Below are 16,887 nucleotides of genomic sequence, written 5' to 3'. Positions count from 1 at the left end.
GGCTTGGCTGTGTTGCTGGAAAACCATTTCTTTAGAAGAAGATCAAAATACAAAAAGATTCCTTTTGGGGAAGGAGGAGAAGTGGATGGGGACCCTGTGGGCAAACTCTCTGCTCTGGGTTAGGGATGAGAATACAACCATGAACAACCCCCCACCCCCAACTCCATTTAATGGGCTGAGGAGACTCGGCGGCCCTGTGTTTGCCTGAGGAGTGTTCAGAGTGAGCACCATGTAAACAACAGCCTGGGAGTCTGGCAAAGAGCCCACACTGCAGGTAGAAACATGTGTGGACTACATTCTTGCCAGGTCTACATAATAATGATCACCGTGACCTGTTAGGAACCGAAAGGACCCCTTCCCAGCAAAGCACATGCCTATAGCGCCAAGCTTGGCACTGGCAGAGGCCCCAAGGCTGTAGGAAGATCTGGAGGAACCAGGAGAAATTATTACAGAGGAGAGATGCTGCAGAGGGAGTCATGCTGTGGAGATCAAGGGCTCAGCACTAGGACCCCAGCTTTCCTTTCTGTTACCCTTATGACCTTGGGTAAGTCCCCCCACAATCACTCTAGGACTTAGTTTCTTTACTTTTAAAAGGAGAAACTTATTCTTGATAATATACCGACCTTCCTCACACCCCTCACATGCCCAGGCGCCCCTAGTTTGGTCTACTTCTTTTTTCCATACCTTTTCTTGGCTTCTAATATACTGTGTAACTTACTCATTTTGTGTTGATTAATTATTGCCTGACTCTTACTACGAAAATATTAGTTCCACCAGGACAAAAATCTTTGACAGTTTTATTTAATGATATTTCCCATATACCTAGAATTATGCCTGGCATACAAAGGGGCTCAATAAATATTCATTGGATAGATATTAAGTGATGACCTCGAAGGATCATTTCTAGCTTTACCATGATGTAGCGGTTATCTGCTGCTGTATAACAAACCATCCCAAAACTCAGTGGCTTAAAACAACAGCAGTTTATTATCTCTTGATTCCGTGGCTCAGGAGTTCAGGCAGGGCCCCACGAGGCAGTTGCCATGCTCGCCATGGCATCTGCTCTATTTAGCTGTCCACTGGGAGGGGCTAGAAGGTTCAACAAGGCTTCACTCACCTGTGTAGTATCTTAAGGCCCCTCATGTGCCTCCTCTCTTCCATGTGGTGGCCCATGATTTACAGGTTTAGCCTCAGCTTCTTTCAGAGTGACTGGATTGCCCAGAGCGAAAGTCGGAAGCTGCCAGGCTCCTAGGGTGGAAGTCAGCTCAGATTTTAGGGAAGGGGAAATAAACTCTCTCTCTCTCTCTCACTTGCTCACTCTCGCTCTTGCTCTCTCGATGAATGTATGTATGGGGAGGGAAGGAAGTGATGGTGGTCATCTTTGGAAACTACCTACCATAGTATTGCATGATCCCATACTCTACAAATGCATGCATTCTCATGAAGGTCTTACTGGGCACCTCCTAGGGGTCAGGCCCTGGCCACGTGCTGACCACCACAGTGCTCAAAACCTCAGACAGAGTCCCTGCTCTCATGAAGCTAATCCCTAAAATGAACTCTGGAGCCACAAGCCTTTTGACTCCAGCTGGCATCTGGTCCCCTCTAACGGTGAGAACGATGGGAGAAGACAACTGGCAGGCTACTTGACAAGGGGGATTTGGGGACTCTTCGGGCGAGGCTGGTGACCGTATCCCTGGCTCCCTTCCAGATTCCACAGATGGTGAGGGCGACTGGAGTCTCTGGTCTGTCTGCAGTGTCACCTGTGGGAATGGCAACCAGAAACGCACCAGGTCTTGTGGCTACGCATGTACTGCAACAGAATCTAGGACGTGTGACCGTCCAAACTGCCCAGGTGGGTTTATGCAGGGGAGTGGCCAAGTTCAAGGGGAAATTTTTCATTTATATTTAGACCTTTGAGAAAATGACTTTTTAAAGGACAACCATTTCCCTAATAAGAATTCTGACCAGACTGAAACAAGAGATGGGTAATGAGCTGAATGGATGGAAACATGGGTTTTCTGAGTCTTATGCACAATTGCAAAGGCCATGACGTAGAAGACAATGCTGCAGCGTACTTGTTTAATTTAAAGGAGGGACTCTGGTTAAGTTGGGCCTTTGATGTGGGATTTGTTGTGCCTTGAAGAGACACATGCAGAGAGACATTCATGGTCTGATAAGGAAGCCAGGATGAAAGACTTCACAGACGCGTACAGGAAAACCATGCTGGTAGCCCTGTCGGTGAGGCGGGAGAGTTGCTAAAGGCTCCGTGGGAGGAAACAGGAAACTTGGCAGTTAATTATTACTTTTTTTTAAAGATTTATTTATTTACTTGAGAGAGAGAGAGAAAGTAAATGGGGGGAGGGGCAGAGGGAAACACAGAATCCTGAAGCAGACTCCCTGCTGGACTCAATCCTAGGACCCTGAGACCCTGACCTGAGCTGAAATCAAGAGTCAACCGCTCAGGGTGGCTCAGATGGTTAAGCGTCTGCCTTCAGCTCGGGTCATGATCCCAGGGTCCTGGGATCGAGCCCCACATCGAGCCCCACATTGGGCTCCTGACTCAGTGGGGAGTCTGCTTCTTCCTCTCCCTCTGCCTCTCCCACTGCTCATGCTCTCTCTCTGTATCTCTGTGTCTCAAATGAATAAATAAAATCTTAAAAAAAAAAAAAAGAGTCAACCGCTTAACGGACTGAGCCACCCAGGCGCCCCCAGTTAATTATTACTTTAAACTGCATTGCCTACTCTGGGCAAATGCATTAAAATCCAGAGATTCAAAAGCAAAAATAAATAAATAAATAAATAATATTTTAAAAAAATAAACTGCATTGTCAGTGTTTTAAAAACTAAACTAATTGTAAACTTGGTGAGAGGCCATATTGGGGGTAAAAAAATAATTGTGTTTGTCTGTAGCAGTTGGGTATCAAAGTGTGGCCTGTTTTTATACAGCATACACATTTTTAAAGGGTCAAGAAGAAGGAAAAGGAAGAGGAAAAGAAAGAAGAGGAGGAAAAAGAGGAGGGGAAAGGAGGGAAGAAATATGCAACCAAGACCACATGTGACTCACAAAGCCTAAAATATTTACTCTCTGGCCCTTTACAAAACAATTTGCCAACTCCTGGTCTGTAGTTTTGCATTTTACATGTGTTCCAGTTGCCAGGTAGAATACCAGCTTAAAATAAGATCTCGGGTTCTTCCAAGAAATGGCACATTCTGAGTGGCTTCATCTGAAAGATATTTCAGAGAAAGTTTGATCCCCACATGCCCAAACTTCCTTTTTCTTTTTTTTTAAATTTAAATTCAATAAGCCAACATATAGTACATTATTAGTTTCTGACATAGCATTCAATGATTCATCAGTTGCATATCACACCCAGTGCTCATCACATCATGTGCCCTCCTTAATGCCCATCACCCAGTTACCCCAACCCCCCACCCACCTCCCCTCCAGCAGCCCTCAGTTTGTTTCCTAGAGTTAAGAGTCTCTCATGGTTTGTCTCCCTCTCTGATTTCTTCCCATTCAGTTATCCCTCCCTTCCCCTGTGGTCCTCCATGCTATTCCTTATATTACACATATGAGTGAAACCATATGATAATTGTCTTTCTCTGATGGACTTATTTCACTTAACATAATACCCTCCAGTTCCATGCACATTGGTGTAAATGGTAGGTATTCACCCTTTCTGATGGCTGAATAATATTACATTGTATATATGAACCACATCTTCTTTATCCATTCATCTGTTGAAGGACATCTCGGCTCCTTCCACAGTTTGGCTATTGTGGACATTGCTGCTATGAACATTGGGGTTCATGTGCCCCTTCTTTTCACTACATCTGTATCTTTGGGGTAAATACCCAGTAGTGCAATTGCTGGGTCGTAGGGTAGCTCTATTTTTAATGTCTTGAGGAGCCTCCATACTGTTTTCCAGAGTGGCTGTACCAGCTTTCATTCACACCAACAGTGTAAAAGGGTTTGCCTTTCTCTACATCCTTGCCAACATTTGTTGTTTCCTATCTTATTAATTTTAGCCATTCTAACTGGTATCTCATTGTGGTTTGATTTGTATTTCCCTGATGCCAAGTGATATGGAGCATTTTTTCATGTGTCTGTTAGCCATTTGTATGTCTTCTTTGGAGAAATGTCTATTCATGTCTTCCACCCATTTCTTGACTGGATTATTTGTTTTTTGGGTGTGAGGTTGATACAGACTTCCTTTTTCTTTTCTTTCTTTATTTATTTTTGGGGGGGCGGAGAGAGAGTGCAAGTGAGTGGAGGGGCAGAGGGAGAGGGAGAGAATCTCAAGCCAGCTCCACACTCAATGCAGAGCCTGATGCAAGGCTCAATCTCACAACCCTTAGATCACGACCTGAGCCAAAATCAGGAGTCCGGCCATAACCGACTGAGCCACCCAGGCGCCCCCAGACTTCCTCTTTCTATTCCTAGAACTCAGTTGTCAGACCATAAGGCTGAGATTTGAAACAAAAAAGAAGTGGAAGTGGGCACCTGGGTGGCTCAGTCGGTTGAGTAACTGCCTTCGGCTCAGGTCATGATCCTGGAGTCCCAGGATTGAGTCCCACATCGGGCTCCCTGCTCAGTGGGGAATCTGCTTCTCCCTCTGACCCTCCTCCTCTCATGCTCTCTCTCTCTCTCAAATAAATAAATAAAATCTTTAAAAAAAGAAGAAGAAGCAGAAGAGCAAATGGGTTTCTGAGGGGAGAGAGGAAAGATCAGATTGGGCATGTGTATGTTAGCAAAGAGCATATGTAGAAAATGGGGCTGAAATTTAACAAGTGGCTGTTCTGGTCTATGTCAGGCATGTGGGTGGATTTCAGAAAGTGGAGCAACCATCAAGATGCTTTTCCTGATCTTTCTCATGCTCATCATAATGAAGCTGAGTTGGAAGTCTGATGTGATGGGATTTAGATAGGTGGAAATAAACCCATAAATAATAAATAAGTAGAGAAGGAGGAAGAGGAGGAAGACAACAAAGGAGGAAGAGAAAGACTATGAAGATGAAGAAGAAAAAAAAGATGATAATGAAGATCATGGAGAATAGGATTTTTTGAGGACTTAAGTATCAAGCAAATTTCTAAGGTCTTCATGTGCCTTATTTCATTTTCCCTGCAATTGCCTCATGAAGTGGGTGTTTATTATTGCCCCCACTCGACAGCTGTGGAAACAGGCATGGGGTTAACTTGCATGAGTCACACAAGCAGCAAGAGATCAATCTTGAATCTGAATTCAGGCAGTCTGATTCCAGAGTCCATGGTTTTAACAATTAATCTATTCCACTGCCACCAGGAGGAAGGATATGGGGCTCAGCCACCCGTGGATATAGATAGCATTTAGTTTTGGGGCTCAGGGGCTTGCCTATTGTTTTCTTGTCCCAAGCTTGTACCCGGATCCAAGTCTACCACCCGGTGACCACCATTTTGAATGTTTCCTTCTTGTTTTCTCTCACCACCTAGAGCAATGTTCCCAGTAGCCCTGCTTATACATTTTCTTCTCTTCTGACCCTGCCCTTCTTCCATCCTTTCTGCCTCTCTGTTCCTGGGCCATCTGTCCAGTGTTTCAGGGTTCCTTTGGAACATGAAGGATTTTTTTTCTTACAGGATCTCTTTCTTTATTTGGTTTGTTGATTCTCAGCCTTACTGGAAAGAATCATGGAGCAGGCAATAACCACCCCCACCCCACCCCACCCCCGCCTGGCAGTGATTACACTGTAAAAGCTTGTCCCCTAGGTCAACCCTACAAATAAGTTCAAGGGGCCTCACATAAAGCCAGAGAGAGCCCCTTAAAGGAAATCAAGTCATGCCTCGCAGGCAGCCAAGGTTCTCCACCAGCATAGACTACCATGTTCCACCACCCTGGCCTCCTCAGATGCCTCAGCTAGCACAGCAATCCTGTTTGTAAGGGAAGCCTGGATGGGAGTGGTAGCTTGAGGGAGGGAGAGGGGAACCAGGAAGTAGGAAACAAACTGGATTCAGCCACTTAGAGCAAGTAATGACAAGCCCAGCTTACTCTCTTTGAAGCATCATGGGCAGTGCTAGACGTCCTAGAATGTGAGGTATCTGCTCTTTAGCTATGGACTGCTATATCCTCAAAATGAGCTAGAAAATACTCCTGGGGAAATTATCAGCTAACACTCACCACTTACTGCTGTAAGTGCTTTCTTTACACATAATTCATTGATTGCATTTAACTCTATGAGGTGGGGCATTTGTATCTCCTCATTTTACAGATGTGAAAGCTGAGGCACATGAAGGTTAAGTGGCTTGCCCGAGGTTACAGGCTAGGAATGATTTGAACCCAGTCAGTCGGTCCTGAAAACTGGTATTGACCACTAGACAAAATATTAACCACTGCCTCTAATCCAGTTTGTCACCCTGACACCACCAGACAGACAGTCTTGTAGACAGATACGTGTCCCCTCCTGCCCCAAACCCTATTCCGGGGCCTAGTGAATGAGTTCCTTAAGACTCATTCAGGCACATTTGGATCTGATTTCATGCTGCAAATGGTATCTGGGGGTTTAATATATTTTATGCTCTACTACCTGCTTTTTACTGTTTCTCCACTGGCAAGTTCCTACCCAAGAGTAGTAATGAATACAAAAAAGGCTTTGTTCAGGTGTATTTGTTTCTTGATTTGCTGGGGAGGTGGGGGGGTCACTTTTCCCATATAACTAGGGAAAAATGAGCTCCTGTCTGTTTTTAGGAATTGAAGACACCTTCAGGACAGCTGCCACCGAAGTGAGTCTCCTGGCCGGAAGCGAGGAGTTTAATGCCACCAAACTGTTTGAAGTTGGTAAGGAGATTTTTTTCCCCCTTTTTTTCTAATCCAAATATTGATTTACTATTTTGGAGATTCCTTTGCCTTTGCAGTGCCATCCGGTCCTAGGATCCATTTAAGTGTTTCATTTTCCTCTTATGGGGTCTAGTTCTCCCAGCGTATTTCTTGCTCACTGAATATACTCCAAGCAAGAGAGAGCCGTCCCGTGCCTCCTGCAGCAGGCTGAGCAGAGCAGAGAGGCCTCTGTGTCCGCCTTGCTTACTATCCAGCTTCCATGGCAAGAAGTGGGACAGGGCCGCTCTCTCCTCAGCATGGATTCAGTCTCCAGTGGGGCCTCAGGCCACATGGAATCTCTTCTGACAGCCCTCACTGAGTGTCCCCAAGAAGTCAGGCAATGCTGGTCTCAGTTCTGTAGCAAAAGGAGGGAAAAGGAGCTCTCTCAGTATTGTGACTGCCTCCCTCTACCGCATACATTTTTTGTAAACCTTTGGCATACCCTGCTACTTGTCTGCTCAAAAGTGCTAGACCAAACACAATCCACATGAACCAAGCCAAATTGCAAGTGACTACTCAGGTGCAAGGGAAAAGCTTCCTTTTTAAAAATAGCTTCATGTGCTTCAGGATGCAATTCTTTATTGCAGAAAGGTGAGACTCCTTCTGTCACATGTCTGTGTGCCACCCAAAACTTCTTCAACCTCGGCCAAACAGGAGTCAGTTTGGACATCCTGTGTGACCCAGGGCTTCAACCTCAGTCCTTCATATGCACAAACTACCTTTGGCAGGAACTTTCTGCAAACACAATGCATTTGACTACCCCACCCCTGTCACCCCAAAAGAAATTAGAGACTAAATGTGGGAAATTTACATAAAAATGGTAGAGCAACAAAGGTTGTCTCTTGGGGGCAGAGAGCTTCTCAGGTCTTTCCATATTGCACACCTTGCAACAGGTAGCTGCTTGCTTTTTTGAAGAGGATAGGTCCAGTAGCACAAAGCCACACCTGAGGTGGGACTAAAGACACACAGAGATGAGCAAGGATGGGTGCCAATCAGGTTCTGGGCAGGAACAAACATGACACACTGGAATCAGGTAATTGAGGAGCATTTGATGAGGGTCTGTTGGCAAAGTTGTGATGAGCAGGGTAGAATGGATACCAAGAAGGGCTGGACAGAACAGTGGGGAGCCCTTACCACCCCTTGGCCTGAAGGGACCAGAGTAGCTGTGTGGAGAGGGCTACCTGTCAGCACTTGGGGCTCTCAGAAGGATGTAGCCAACCTGCAACAATGAGGGAGGAACCACAGGAACAAATACTTTGACCTCACTCTCCTCTCTGCCCCTGGTCTCTGGCCAGGTCCTCCCTTTGGCTCAACCCAAAGAGAAGTCAGGGCTCAAGGGGCCCATTGATAGAGTCCACATAGGACAACCTTCCAGGGCAAGGGAAAACATGGAATGAGGATAGAGAAGGACAAACAGAAGAAGCCTAGCCGAGATGGGACACAGCTTGATCTGCACAGGGTCACTTGTCAACCTAGTAGTGCCTCAGTTATCTGATCTGCAAAATGGTAAAAGGTAATAGGGCCCCCTTGTAGAGCTATTATAGAATTAAATGAGTTAATACTGGCAGAGCATTTAGAACGTGCCCATCATACTGAACACCTACCAAGTTTGATAGATAAAAATGAGTCAGTGTATGTTCTGTAGGTACATGAATTATGATGACCTTCCACACTGGAAGGAAAATAACCAAGCCATTTTCTAGGGCCTTACTGAATATTGTCTCTGAAGACCTGTCTGATGGAGGAGACCCTCCCTGGCTTTGCAGAAACACATTTCCCAGGAGGGAGCCTGCAGTCTCTCCCTACTGTTCAGTCCGGGGCTCACAGGGCTGGAATCTTAGAACTCAGGCCCCAGTGGAGCCTTAGCACAGCCCCGCCGGCAGCACCCTGGAACCTGTGTGGAGGGCTCCCTACGTTCCTGCAGTTTAATCCTCATCGCACTGTAGGAGACAGGCGTTCTTTTCATCCCCAGTTTAGAGATGAGGATACTGAAACCCCGGGAGGGAGACTATACCTGCACAAGGGCATGAGCTACTAATTCCATCGAGCTGGAATTCGATCCCAGGGAGCCGAACACAAGATCCCACACTCTTCTTCTTAGGCCAGGCCTTTCTGAGCTCCTGAGAGATGCCCCATCTCTCTCTTCCTCATTCCACTGAAGAGAAAGAAGCCTGAGCCCTCCTCCAAACTGCCCCCAACCCTGCCCCCATCCTGGCCACTTGATTCCTTCTTCGGGCACCACCAGCCTCCCAGGCACCTGGGTCAGAGCTGGGGAGTCACTCCTGATGTCTCTCCTCCTTCCCCTCAAGCCCACCCAGGCCCGGTGGCCCTAACTCTCTGAGCACGCTTGATCCCTCTTGTTCTCTTCCTTCCCACCTGGACTCTTGCAGCTGATACCAGCACTGAATATATCTTCTTCCTGTACAGCTCAGCCAATAGCTCACTGTCCTTAATAACCTTCAGTGGTTCCCTAGTGTCCTCTGAACACGTCTAAACTGCACTGAAGAGCCCCAAAATCTGACACCCACAGCCTTCCTTCCCCATAAACTCTGTCCCGGTGACACCGAATGTTTTCCACACCCCCAGACAACCCCAGCAGATTTTTTTCTGCTCAACCTTGGTTTGTACAAGTGGCCTGTTCCTGGGGGCAGGACCAGCACAAACATATCTTGTTTTTTCAAATAAAACCAGGAATCCACATTAATAAACTGGAACCACCTAAGTCTTAAATTATTTCAACAATTAATTAATTAGCAATGAATTCAGCATTTTTTAATATTGTAAGGTCCAAATACAACAACCTCTAGGGGCAGGTTCTGGCTGGAAGCCTAGAGGTCAGTGGCCTCTGGCCTAAATGTTAAGTTCCCTAAAAGCAAGGGCTACCAGCCCCTTCCTCTTTGAGGCATCTTATCATATGGATTTGCTTACAGGGATTGTCACCCTCCAGTGCCTGTGGTTAAGAGATTAGGCCACCAGCTCTAGCTTAAACCTGTCGGTGAGTGGCACAAATAAAACTTAGTCCTACCAGTTTGCCTTTGAGGCACTTTCTACCTTGTCACCAGATACTTAAAGAGGAGATTCAAAATTGCCCTGTATTATTGTTCATTTTGTTATAGGCCCCCTATCCTCCCTTTTTTTCCAGATGCCTACTAAAATTCAGGGATAATAATATCATATATTTTCAAGAAACAAGACCGATGAAGCAACTGTAATGGTTAAATCTAGGTGATTGCTGACAGGTAGTCACTGCTGATGTATCATCTCTCTACTTTTCTGTGTCTGAACATTTTTCATAGTATAAAGTGGGGAGGAGGTTGCCTTGTAAATAAAGTTCCCAAGTTCAAGGGGGGTGAGCATGACCAAACCGAGGGCTGGTGGTTCCAGGGGACAGCAGGGGTTGTCCCTGGGAGGAGAGGAGTTGACTTCAGTGTTAACCTGCCCCCGGTGTTGCATGTGGTGAGCGGGCTTCTCTGTGGTCTTTCTCAGACACGGACAGCTGCGAGCGATGGATGAGCTGCAAAAGTGAGTTCTTAAAGAAGTACATGCACAAGGTGATCAATGACCTGCCCAGCTGCCCGTGCTCCTACCCCACCGAGGTGGCCTACAGCACCGCGGACATCTTTGATCGCATTAAGCGCAAGGACTTCCGCTGGAAGGACGCCAGTGGGCCCAAGGAGAAGCTGGAGATCTACAAGCCCACGGCCCGGTACTGCATTCGCTCCATGCTGTCCCTGGAGAGCACCACGCTGGCCGCCCAGCACTGTTGCTATGGCGACAACATGCAGCTCATCACCAGGGGCAAAGGGGCGGGGACGCCCAACCTCATCAGCACCGAGTTCTCAGCGGAGCTCCACTACAAGGTGGACGTCCTGCCCTGGATTATCTGCAAGGGCGACTGGAGCAGATACAACGAGGCCCGGCCTCCCAACAATGGACAGAAATGCACGGAGAGCCCCTCGGACGAAGATTACATCAAGCAGTTCCAAGAGGCCAGGGAGTACTAAGGAGATGTCACCTCCGGTATTTTGACACAAACGCACTGCGCTGATCTGCCGCCGGGGCAGAGTTCGTCTTATCCGCATCCATGGATATTTGTATATACCACGCGGGTATTTTCCATAAATTACACTAGAGGTGCGCACAAGGCCCGGGTGACTGCCGTCTGAAGCCACCTTGCCATCCAAAATGCCCGCAGAGCTCCTTGGAATCCCTCTGAGGGGTGATGTCAGCAGGAGGATGAGGACAAAGGAGCCAGAAGAAGAACCTGGAAGCCATAGTGGGTGGGATTCGATTTACACCCAGATCCTGCGCTTCCAGGAGAAGCAAAGAGGGAAAGACTGAGTTGTAAACGTTATAAGCAGTTTTTATATATAACTTATTTAATATGAATGTGACTTAAGCATAATCTTTTCGCTGGAGTTGTGAAACTGTTTAATCACTTCTGTGAGAGTTCAGACAGGGGCTTAAGGAGGTGGAAGAGAAAGGGAATTTTGGAGTAACTTTTTTAAAACTAAATAACTCAATGGAAGTGTATCAAAAACAAGAAAACGCCCACCTTAAACCAAATGTTCTTTAGTCATGACGCACCTTGCTGGCGTCTCGGCTTCCAACATGCCCTTGCCTAAGATTGGATAGGGGGTGGGGGACACAGGGGTATTTTAGGGGCAAATCTGAGGACTGGTTTTAAATAGGCTTTAAAATAAAAGGCCAATATTAGCATAATGCCATAATTCTACTAAAAGGCTTCAGAGTGGCAGAAGTTCTGCTCATGTCTTAGTGGGAGGTTCAGAAGCCTGCGGGAAGGTCGGACATAAAAACAGGTAGTAGCACTTTTCCAAAAGAAAAAATAAAAGCAAAATAGATGGGAAAAGAACATGGACCTCATTTCATCTATTTTATTCTAATACCATCGTAACAATGTTTTTCTCCACCAATATATTACCAGTAAATACATATAAAAAGAGTAGGGGGACTCAAGTCTTGAAAATCCTATTTTTTTTTTTTATGTTTTAAGAAAGGGGGAAAAAACTACATTATTTTTGTAAAGTATTTATTGAGTCATTGAGTCTTGTGCATCAAGCATTGTAATATGACCTGGTTATGTAGTGTGGAACTTAAGACAAAGAGTTTGTTCTTATGCAGTCTTTCCTTGCAAAACTCCAGGAAAAGAGAATATATCATAAAATCATGATCAAATGTGTTACTGCAATAAATGTGTAACCTGCAAATATTTATGATGCAAATACCATAAAGAGTAGGCCCAGGGCATCAAGGCAGGAGAAAGGAAGGTTCAAACCAGGTGGGAATAAAAGGCTCATTGATTGATGTGATAGTGGGTGGTATAACTCATGGCATCTTTGGCACCAAGAATGTCAAGCCAATCCCCAGGAGGCTGAACTCATTGACACACAGGTAAGTTTTTGCCCACTCAGAGCTAAGAAAGAGCTAAGAAAAGCAGGCCAGAACAAAGGCTTGAGAGTCCAGGTGAGGGGCACCTGGGTGGCTCAGTTGGTTAAGCATCCAACTCTTAATTTCGGCTCAGGTCATGATCTCAGGGTCGTGAGATCGAGCTCTGTGTCAGGCTCCATGCTAGGTTTGGAGCCTGCTTAAGGTTCTCTCTCTCCCTCTACCCCTACCCCTCCCCTACCTCCCCCCATCCCTTTCCAAAAAAAGACCATCCAGGTGAGCAGGACAAAATTCTGCAATGACAGAAGTAAGTAGAACTACTCATTATGCAGATTATTCATTTTCCAGATGAGAAAACCAAAACCCAGGAAAAAAACATATATCACATTGGACCCATCTTTCATTTCCTGGCCCAATGCTCTTTCTACTATATCAAATTATTGGTGTCCTGGTGGTGTCTTTGGTATTCTTGATCCCACCCCTAAGTTCCCCTAATAAAATATGTTCTTTTGGAAAAGGTTTTATCAATCATATACACTTTAGAATGAATCACCCATGTATTTCCCTTCTCAGAATATTTATATTTAAAAGCTATTTCTATTATGACATGAGAAGCTTTATTGACATCTGAAGGAATTTTAAACAACTGAACTGATAGGGAGAGAATCAATATATCTATATATCAGGGAAGCAGATTTGGTTTCTAATAATAAGAAAACCATTTTTTGCAAAGAAATTTGGTTGCAGGGCGCCTGGGTGGCTCAGTCTTTAAGTGTCTGCCTTTGGCTCAGGTCATGATCCCAGGGTTCTGGGATCGAACCCTGCATTGGGCTCCCTGCTCAATGGGAAGCCTGCTTCTCCCTCTCCCACTCCCCCTGCTTGTGTTCCCTCTCACTGTGTCTCTCTGTCAAATAAATAAATAAAATCTTAAAAAAAAAAAAAAAGAAAGAAAGTTGGTTGCAATGGATTGCATTGCCTTTGAGGTGGTGAGTTCCCTGTTGGGACAGGTATTCAAGCAGAGACTGGAGATGAAACACATGAGGAGCTCAACTGAGTGATGAGAGAAAAAAATGTACAACAGTAACACCCTCTAATAAATGTTTTCTTTAAGGGTAAGTGCAAAGTACTATGGGAAAACAGGCAGGAATCAGGGAAGTACCTGTTGGGGCTAATGGAGGAGTGGTATTTCATAAAGCAGAGAAGAGGGAGGGGGAAGTGGACATACTTGGAGTTAGAAAAAAGTAAGAATAAAAACAAGGAACAAGGAATGAAATTGATGTTTTCTGAAGGCCAGTATATTTAGAGTGATGAGCAGAGGAACAAGAGTAGTAAGTTTTGGAGCTATATCTAAGATGTCTTTATTAAGGATTTAGCATGGAAGATTAAAAGGAACAGAGGTCTTTCCTACTAAAGTGAGAATGACTGATATGAACAATATTTTCAACAGGCTCTTTGCCTTTTCATACCAGACCTTGCTGACCTAGTAAAATGAGAGTTGGAAGATGAGGTGAATTGGGGGCAGGGGAGGGCCCCTGGGCTCTTTGCCTACTGAATACATCCCTGGTCTCCTATACATCATCAGGTTAGTGCCATACCTCTGGAAATTTGCTGAACTATGGTCTGCCTCTATCAGGATAAGCTAGTTTTCAGTCCCAAAGCCAATGAGTGATACTCAGAAAGCCAGAACCCCTCTACTCGGGTATCTGATAAGACAAGGCAATCTTATCTTATTTTCAGCATAGGACCTCAAGCCAGCTCCAGGGTAACCCCAAGTAATTCCTTCCTTGCAAGTGGATCATGAGCTCAAGGGCCAACTTCACCTGCAGCAGAGTAGGCTGCCTGCACCCTCACCCACAGTTCCTAAATATGACCCCTCAGCAAGTGCTCTACAAAGACCTCTCATCAGATTTTTTGCTCCTTCAATTCTCCCTGGAAAAAGAGCCCCTTTTCTAATAATCCACTGGGCCTCTTGGGTGCCCCATGTGAGCGAGCCAAGAGGGGCAAACAGAGATGCCCAAGGCCCTCTAGTGGCCACACATGGGAAAGTTGAGGAAGAGGACTGGGACACGGGGCTTTCTCCTTGGCCCCAGTAAAATCATCCACCATGATTATAGTCTCCGGAGTGTTTGGAAGAGCTGGTTGAAGCCAGTTCTTTCTAATCACCAAGCCAACATTCATAACCTTAATCCTTGTTCTACTCCCTTCCTCACACTCCCTTCCTTCTACTCCCTTCCGACACTCACAGGATCAGTTTGGTTTTTGTTTGTTTTTCTCTCACTCACTCTGCCTTTACTCAGATTGTTCAAATCTGCCAAATGTCCCTGCATCAACCCTTACAGTGTCTCATATCGGGCACAGAGGATCTGGCTTTATTTCTACATATTCTGCTCAGCTTGGTCGTTCTTGATCCTATAGCTGAGCTCTGGCTCTTGTTGGGTCAGTAACCGAGCTCAACATTTCTAGAAGAACAGAGTCTGGCCTGTTTTCCCTCCCACAGGCAAGTCCCATGCTGTCGTCGGTTGGGTGGGCCTCTGGGGCAGGTGTCATGTCCCTTACTTTTCCACACCCTGAGCTCATAGCACTGCACTGGGCAGACGTCAGGCAATGTGCAGAGAGGACTTAAGAATTTGAAGGTTGACTCAAACGACCTGTATTCCAGTCCCGGCTCCCACACCTGCCGGCAGGGTTCCACTGGACAAGTTAATCAGCCTCTGTGCATTTCCGTTTCCTCATACAGTTGTTATGAGAACAAACTAAGATAAGAGCCACGAAGTTCCTGGGGCCTGTCAGATACCATGTGCCATGAAGCTTAGACGTTGGGATTTAGTCATTTGGCAACTATATATTGAACATCTCCTAGTTGCCAGGCATTGTTCTAGCTACCAGAGATACAACAGTATGTAAATCCGAGTCTTTCTGTTGGAGGGCAGACAGCCGAAAAATAAATAAGTACATAATCTGAGATAATGATAGGTGATATAAAGAAAAATAAGTTATTTGATCACACACGTATGTTGCATTATTTATGGCAATACTAGTTGCTGTAATAGATAATCCTCAAAATCACAGTGGCTTAACCCAGTAAAAAGCTAGGGTCTGTTTCTGGTCAAGTGACTCTCTTCTAAGTGATGACCCAGGGGTCCAGGCTCCTTCCATATTGTGGCTCAGCTATCTTCAAGTTGTGACTCTCTAGGATGTCCTGGGGGTCATCTCTATTCCAGCCTGCTTGAAGAGTAAAGAGCGGGCAGGACAAGCATAAAGGTTTATGTAGGTCAAGCAGAGAAGTACTGTACATCATTTCCTCTCCATCTCCACAGCTCTGTTCCATGTCACACTCTTCTGCGAGGACGATTGGGAAATAGAGTTTAGTTGGGGCGTTGGGGGTGTAAGAAGCCGAGATTGGCAATGTGAGCATTCAGCCTGTGTCTGCCACAGCGGTAAACCACCAACTACCTGGTTACACAAGGCAGGAATGAAAGTCAGCAGAAGGATCTCTGGATGGGCCCAAAGTAGGCGACCAAAGAAGAGAAGTCCTTCCCAGCCCCTCACCATCTTCCACATTGCATTATAGTGCTAAACTGGACCTCAGTTTCCCATCTATCAATTGGATAAGACCACCTGTTCTACCTACTTGCTGGCACATCCCCCTTGGCACTTACCACACTTCCTACACATCTATGTCCACCAGCCTTTCAGGTGGAAGTCCACCAGCCCAACTCTCAACTGATCAAGCCTTTGCCTGATCTCTTTCTCAAGGGGCAGTGGGGCCCCTTGGCTTGCACAAGGAACAGAGTAAAGTGCCAGGGTGTTAACAGTGCCCCCCTGCCCAGGAGCACTTAACAGCTGACCTAGAGGAACTATGTGGATGAATACCCCAGCCTCCTCACCCTTAAGTGGAGCAATTCTGAAGCATATTTTATACTATTCTCAGAGCTCCCAGTCTGACTGAGCTCCCTTCACCCACAGTGGTAACTTCCTTGCTAACACGCCATTTATTGGCTTCCTTCCCATCCCCATATTTCTTCCCCCACCCCCCTCTGTTGCTTGCTGGAATCATTTCTCCAGTGTGCTATCTGCTCAGATCATTCTCTCTAGATTCTCTTTTGGGGGAGTCCCAAACCAAGACATACTTTATGCTTTAATACTTACTGAGTGCCATTCAAATATAAGCTTACTATTATTATCATCATGCTCATGTGGAGAGGAGGTTTTACTGTTGGTGATATCTCTACCAAAAAAGAAAATTCAATCTCATTCTGACAAGAGATTGGGGCTCTACTAGATTTTTGAGCTTTTACAAAACAAATAATAAGCCCCCAGTTTTTATGATTAGATCCAACAGACAGAAAATGACTCTGCCAGATCCCTCTAAAAATTGGTGAAACCGTCTCCTAACTTTCGAATTCATCTCCTTGCTGACTACAAATCAGCCCTGCTCCACAGACCACACTTTGAGTAGCACTGTTCTAATCAACTGAGCAACAGTGATCAATACCCCCATGAGCAGGGATTCTGGCCTGCCATACAAAATCATGAAAAACTTCACAGGAAATTATGTGTGGGGAGGGAAGATGACGGGGTTCTCCCTTTGTCATCCACTTACAATTTCCAATGGAAAAATGTGTGGGTTGTCA

The 16,887-nt window shown here is 45.7% G+C and overlaps 1 protein-coding gene across 2 annotated transcripts in view; it reads left to right on the top strand.

The window, feature by feature from the left end:
- ISM1 (isthmin 1) overlaps positions 1-12,038 on the top strand; it is a 71,906-nt gene extending 59,868 nt beyond the window's left edge. For both annotated transcript variants that reach the window (XM_035005828.1, XM_035005829.1), the window contains exons 4-6: positions 1,709-1,852; positions 6,719-6,808; positions 10,334-12,038. In XM_035005828.1, the coding sequence (XP_034861719.1) occupies positions 1,709-1,852; positions 6,719-6,808; positions 10,334-10,851 (752 nt within the window). In that variant the 3' untranslated portion in view covers positions 10,852-12,038. The remainder of the gene's footprint in view (positions 1-1,708; positions 1,853-6,718; positions 6,809-10,333) is intronic.
- The last annotated feature ends 4,849 nt before the right edge of the window (positions 12,039-16,887 follow it).

The sequence above is a fragment of the Mirounga leonina genome, unplaced genomic scaffold (genome assembly GCF_011800145.1).
Source record: "Mirounga leonina isolate KUSES-001 unplaced genomic scaffold, KU_Mleo_1.0 Mir_150, whole genome shotgun sequence".
NCBI lineage: Eukaryota > Metazoa > Chordata > Mammalia > Carnivora > Phocidae > Mirounga > Mirounga leonina.
The sequence above is the reverse complement of the archived record's forward strand: the minus strand, read 5'-3'. Positions and strand labels throughout refer to the sequence as shown.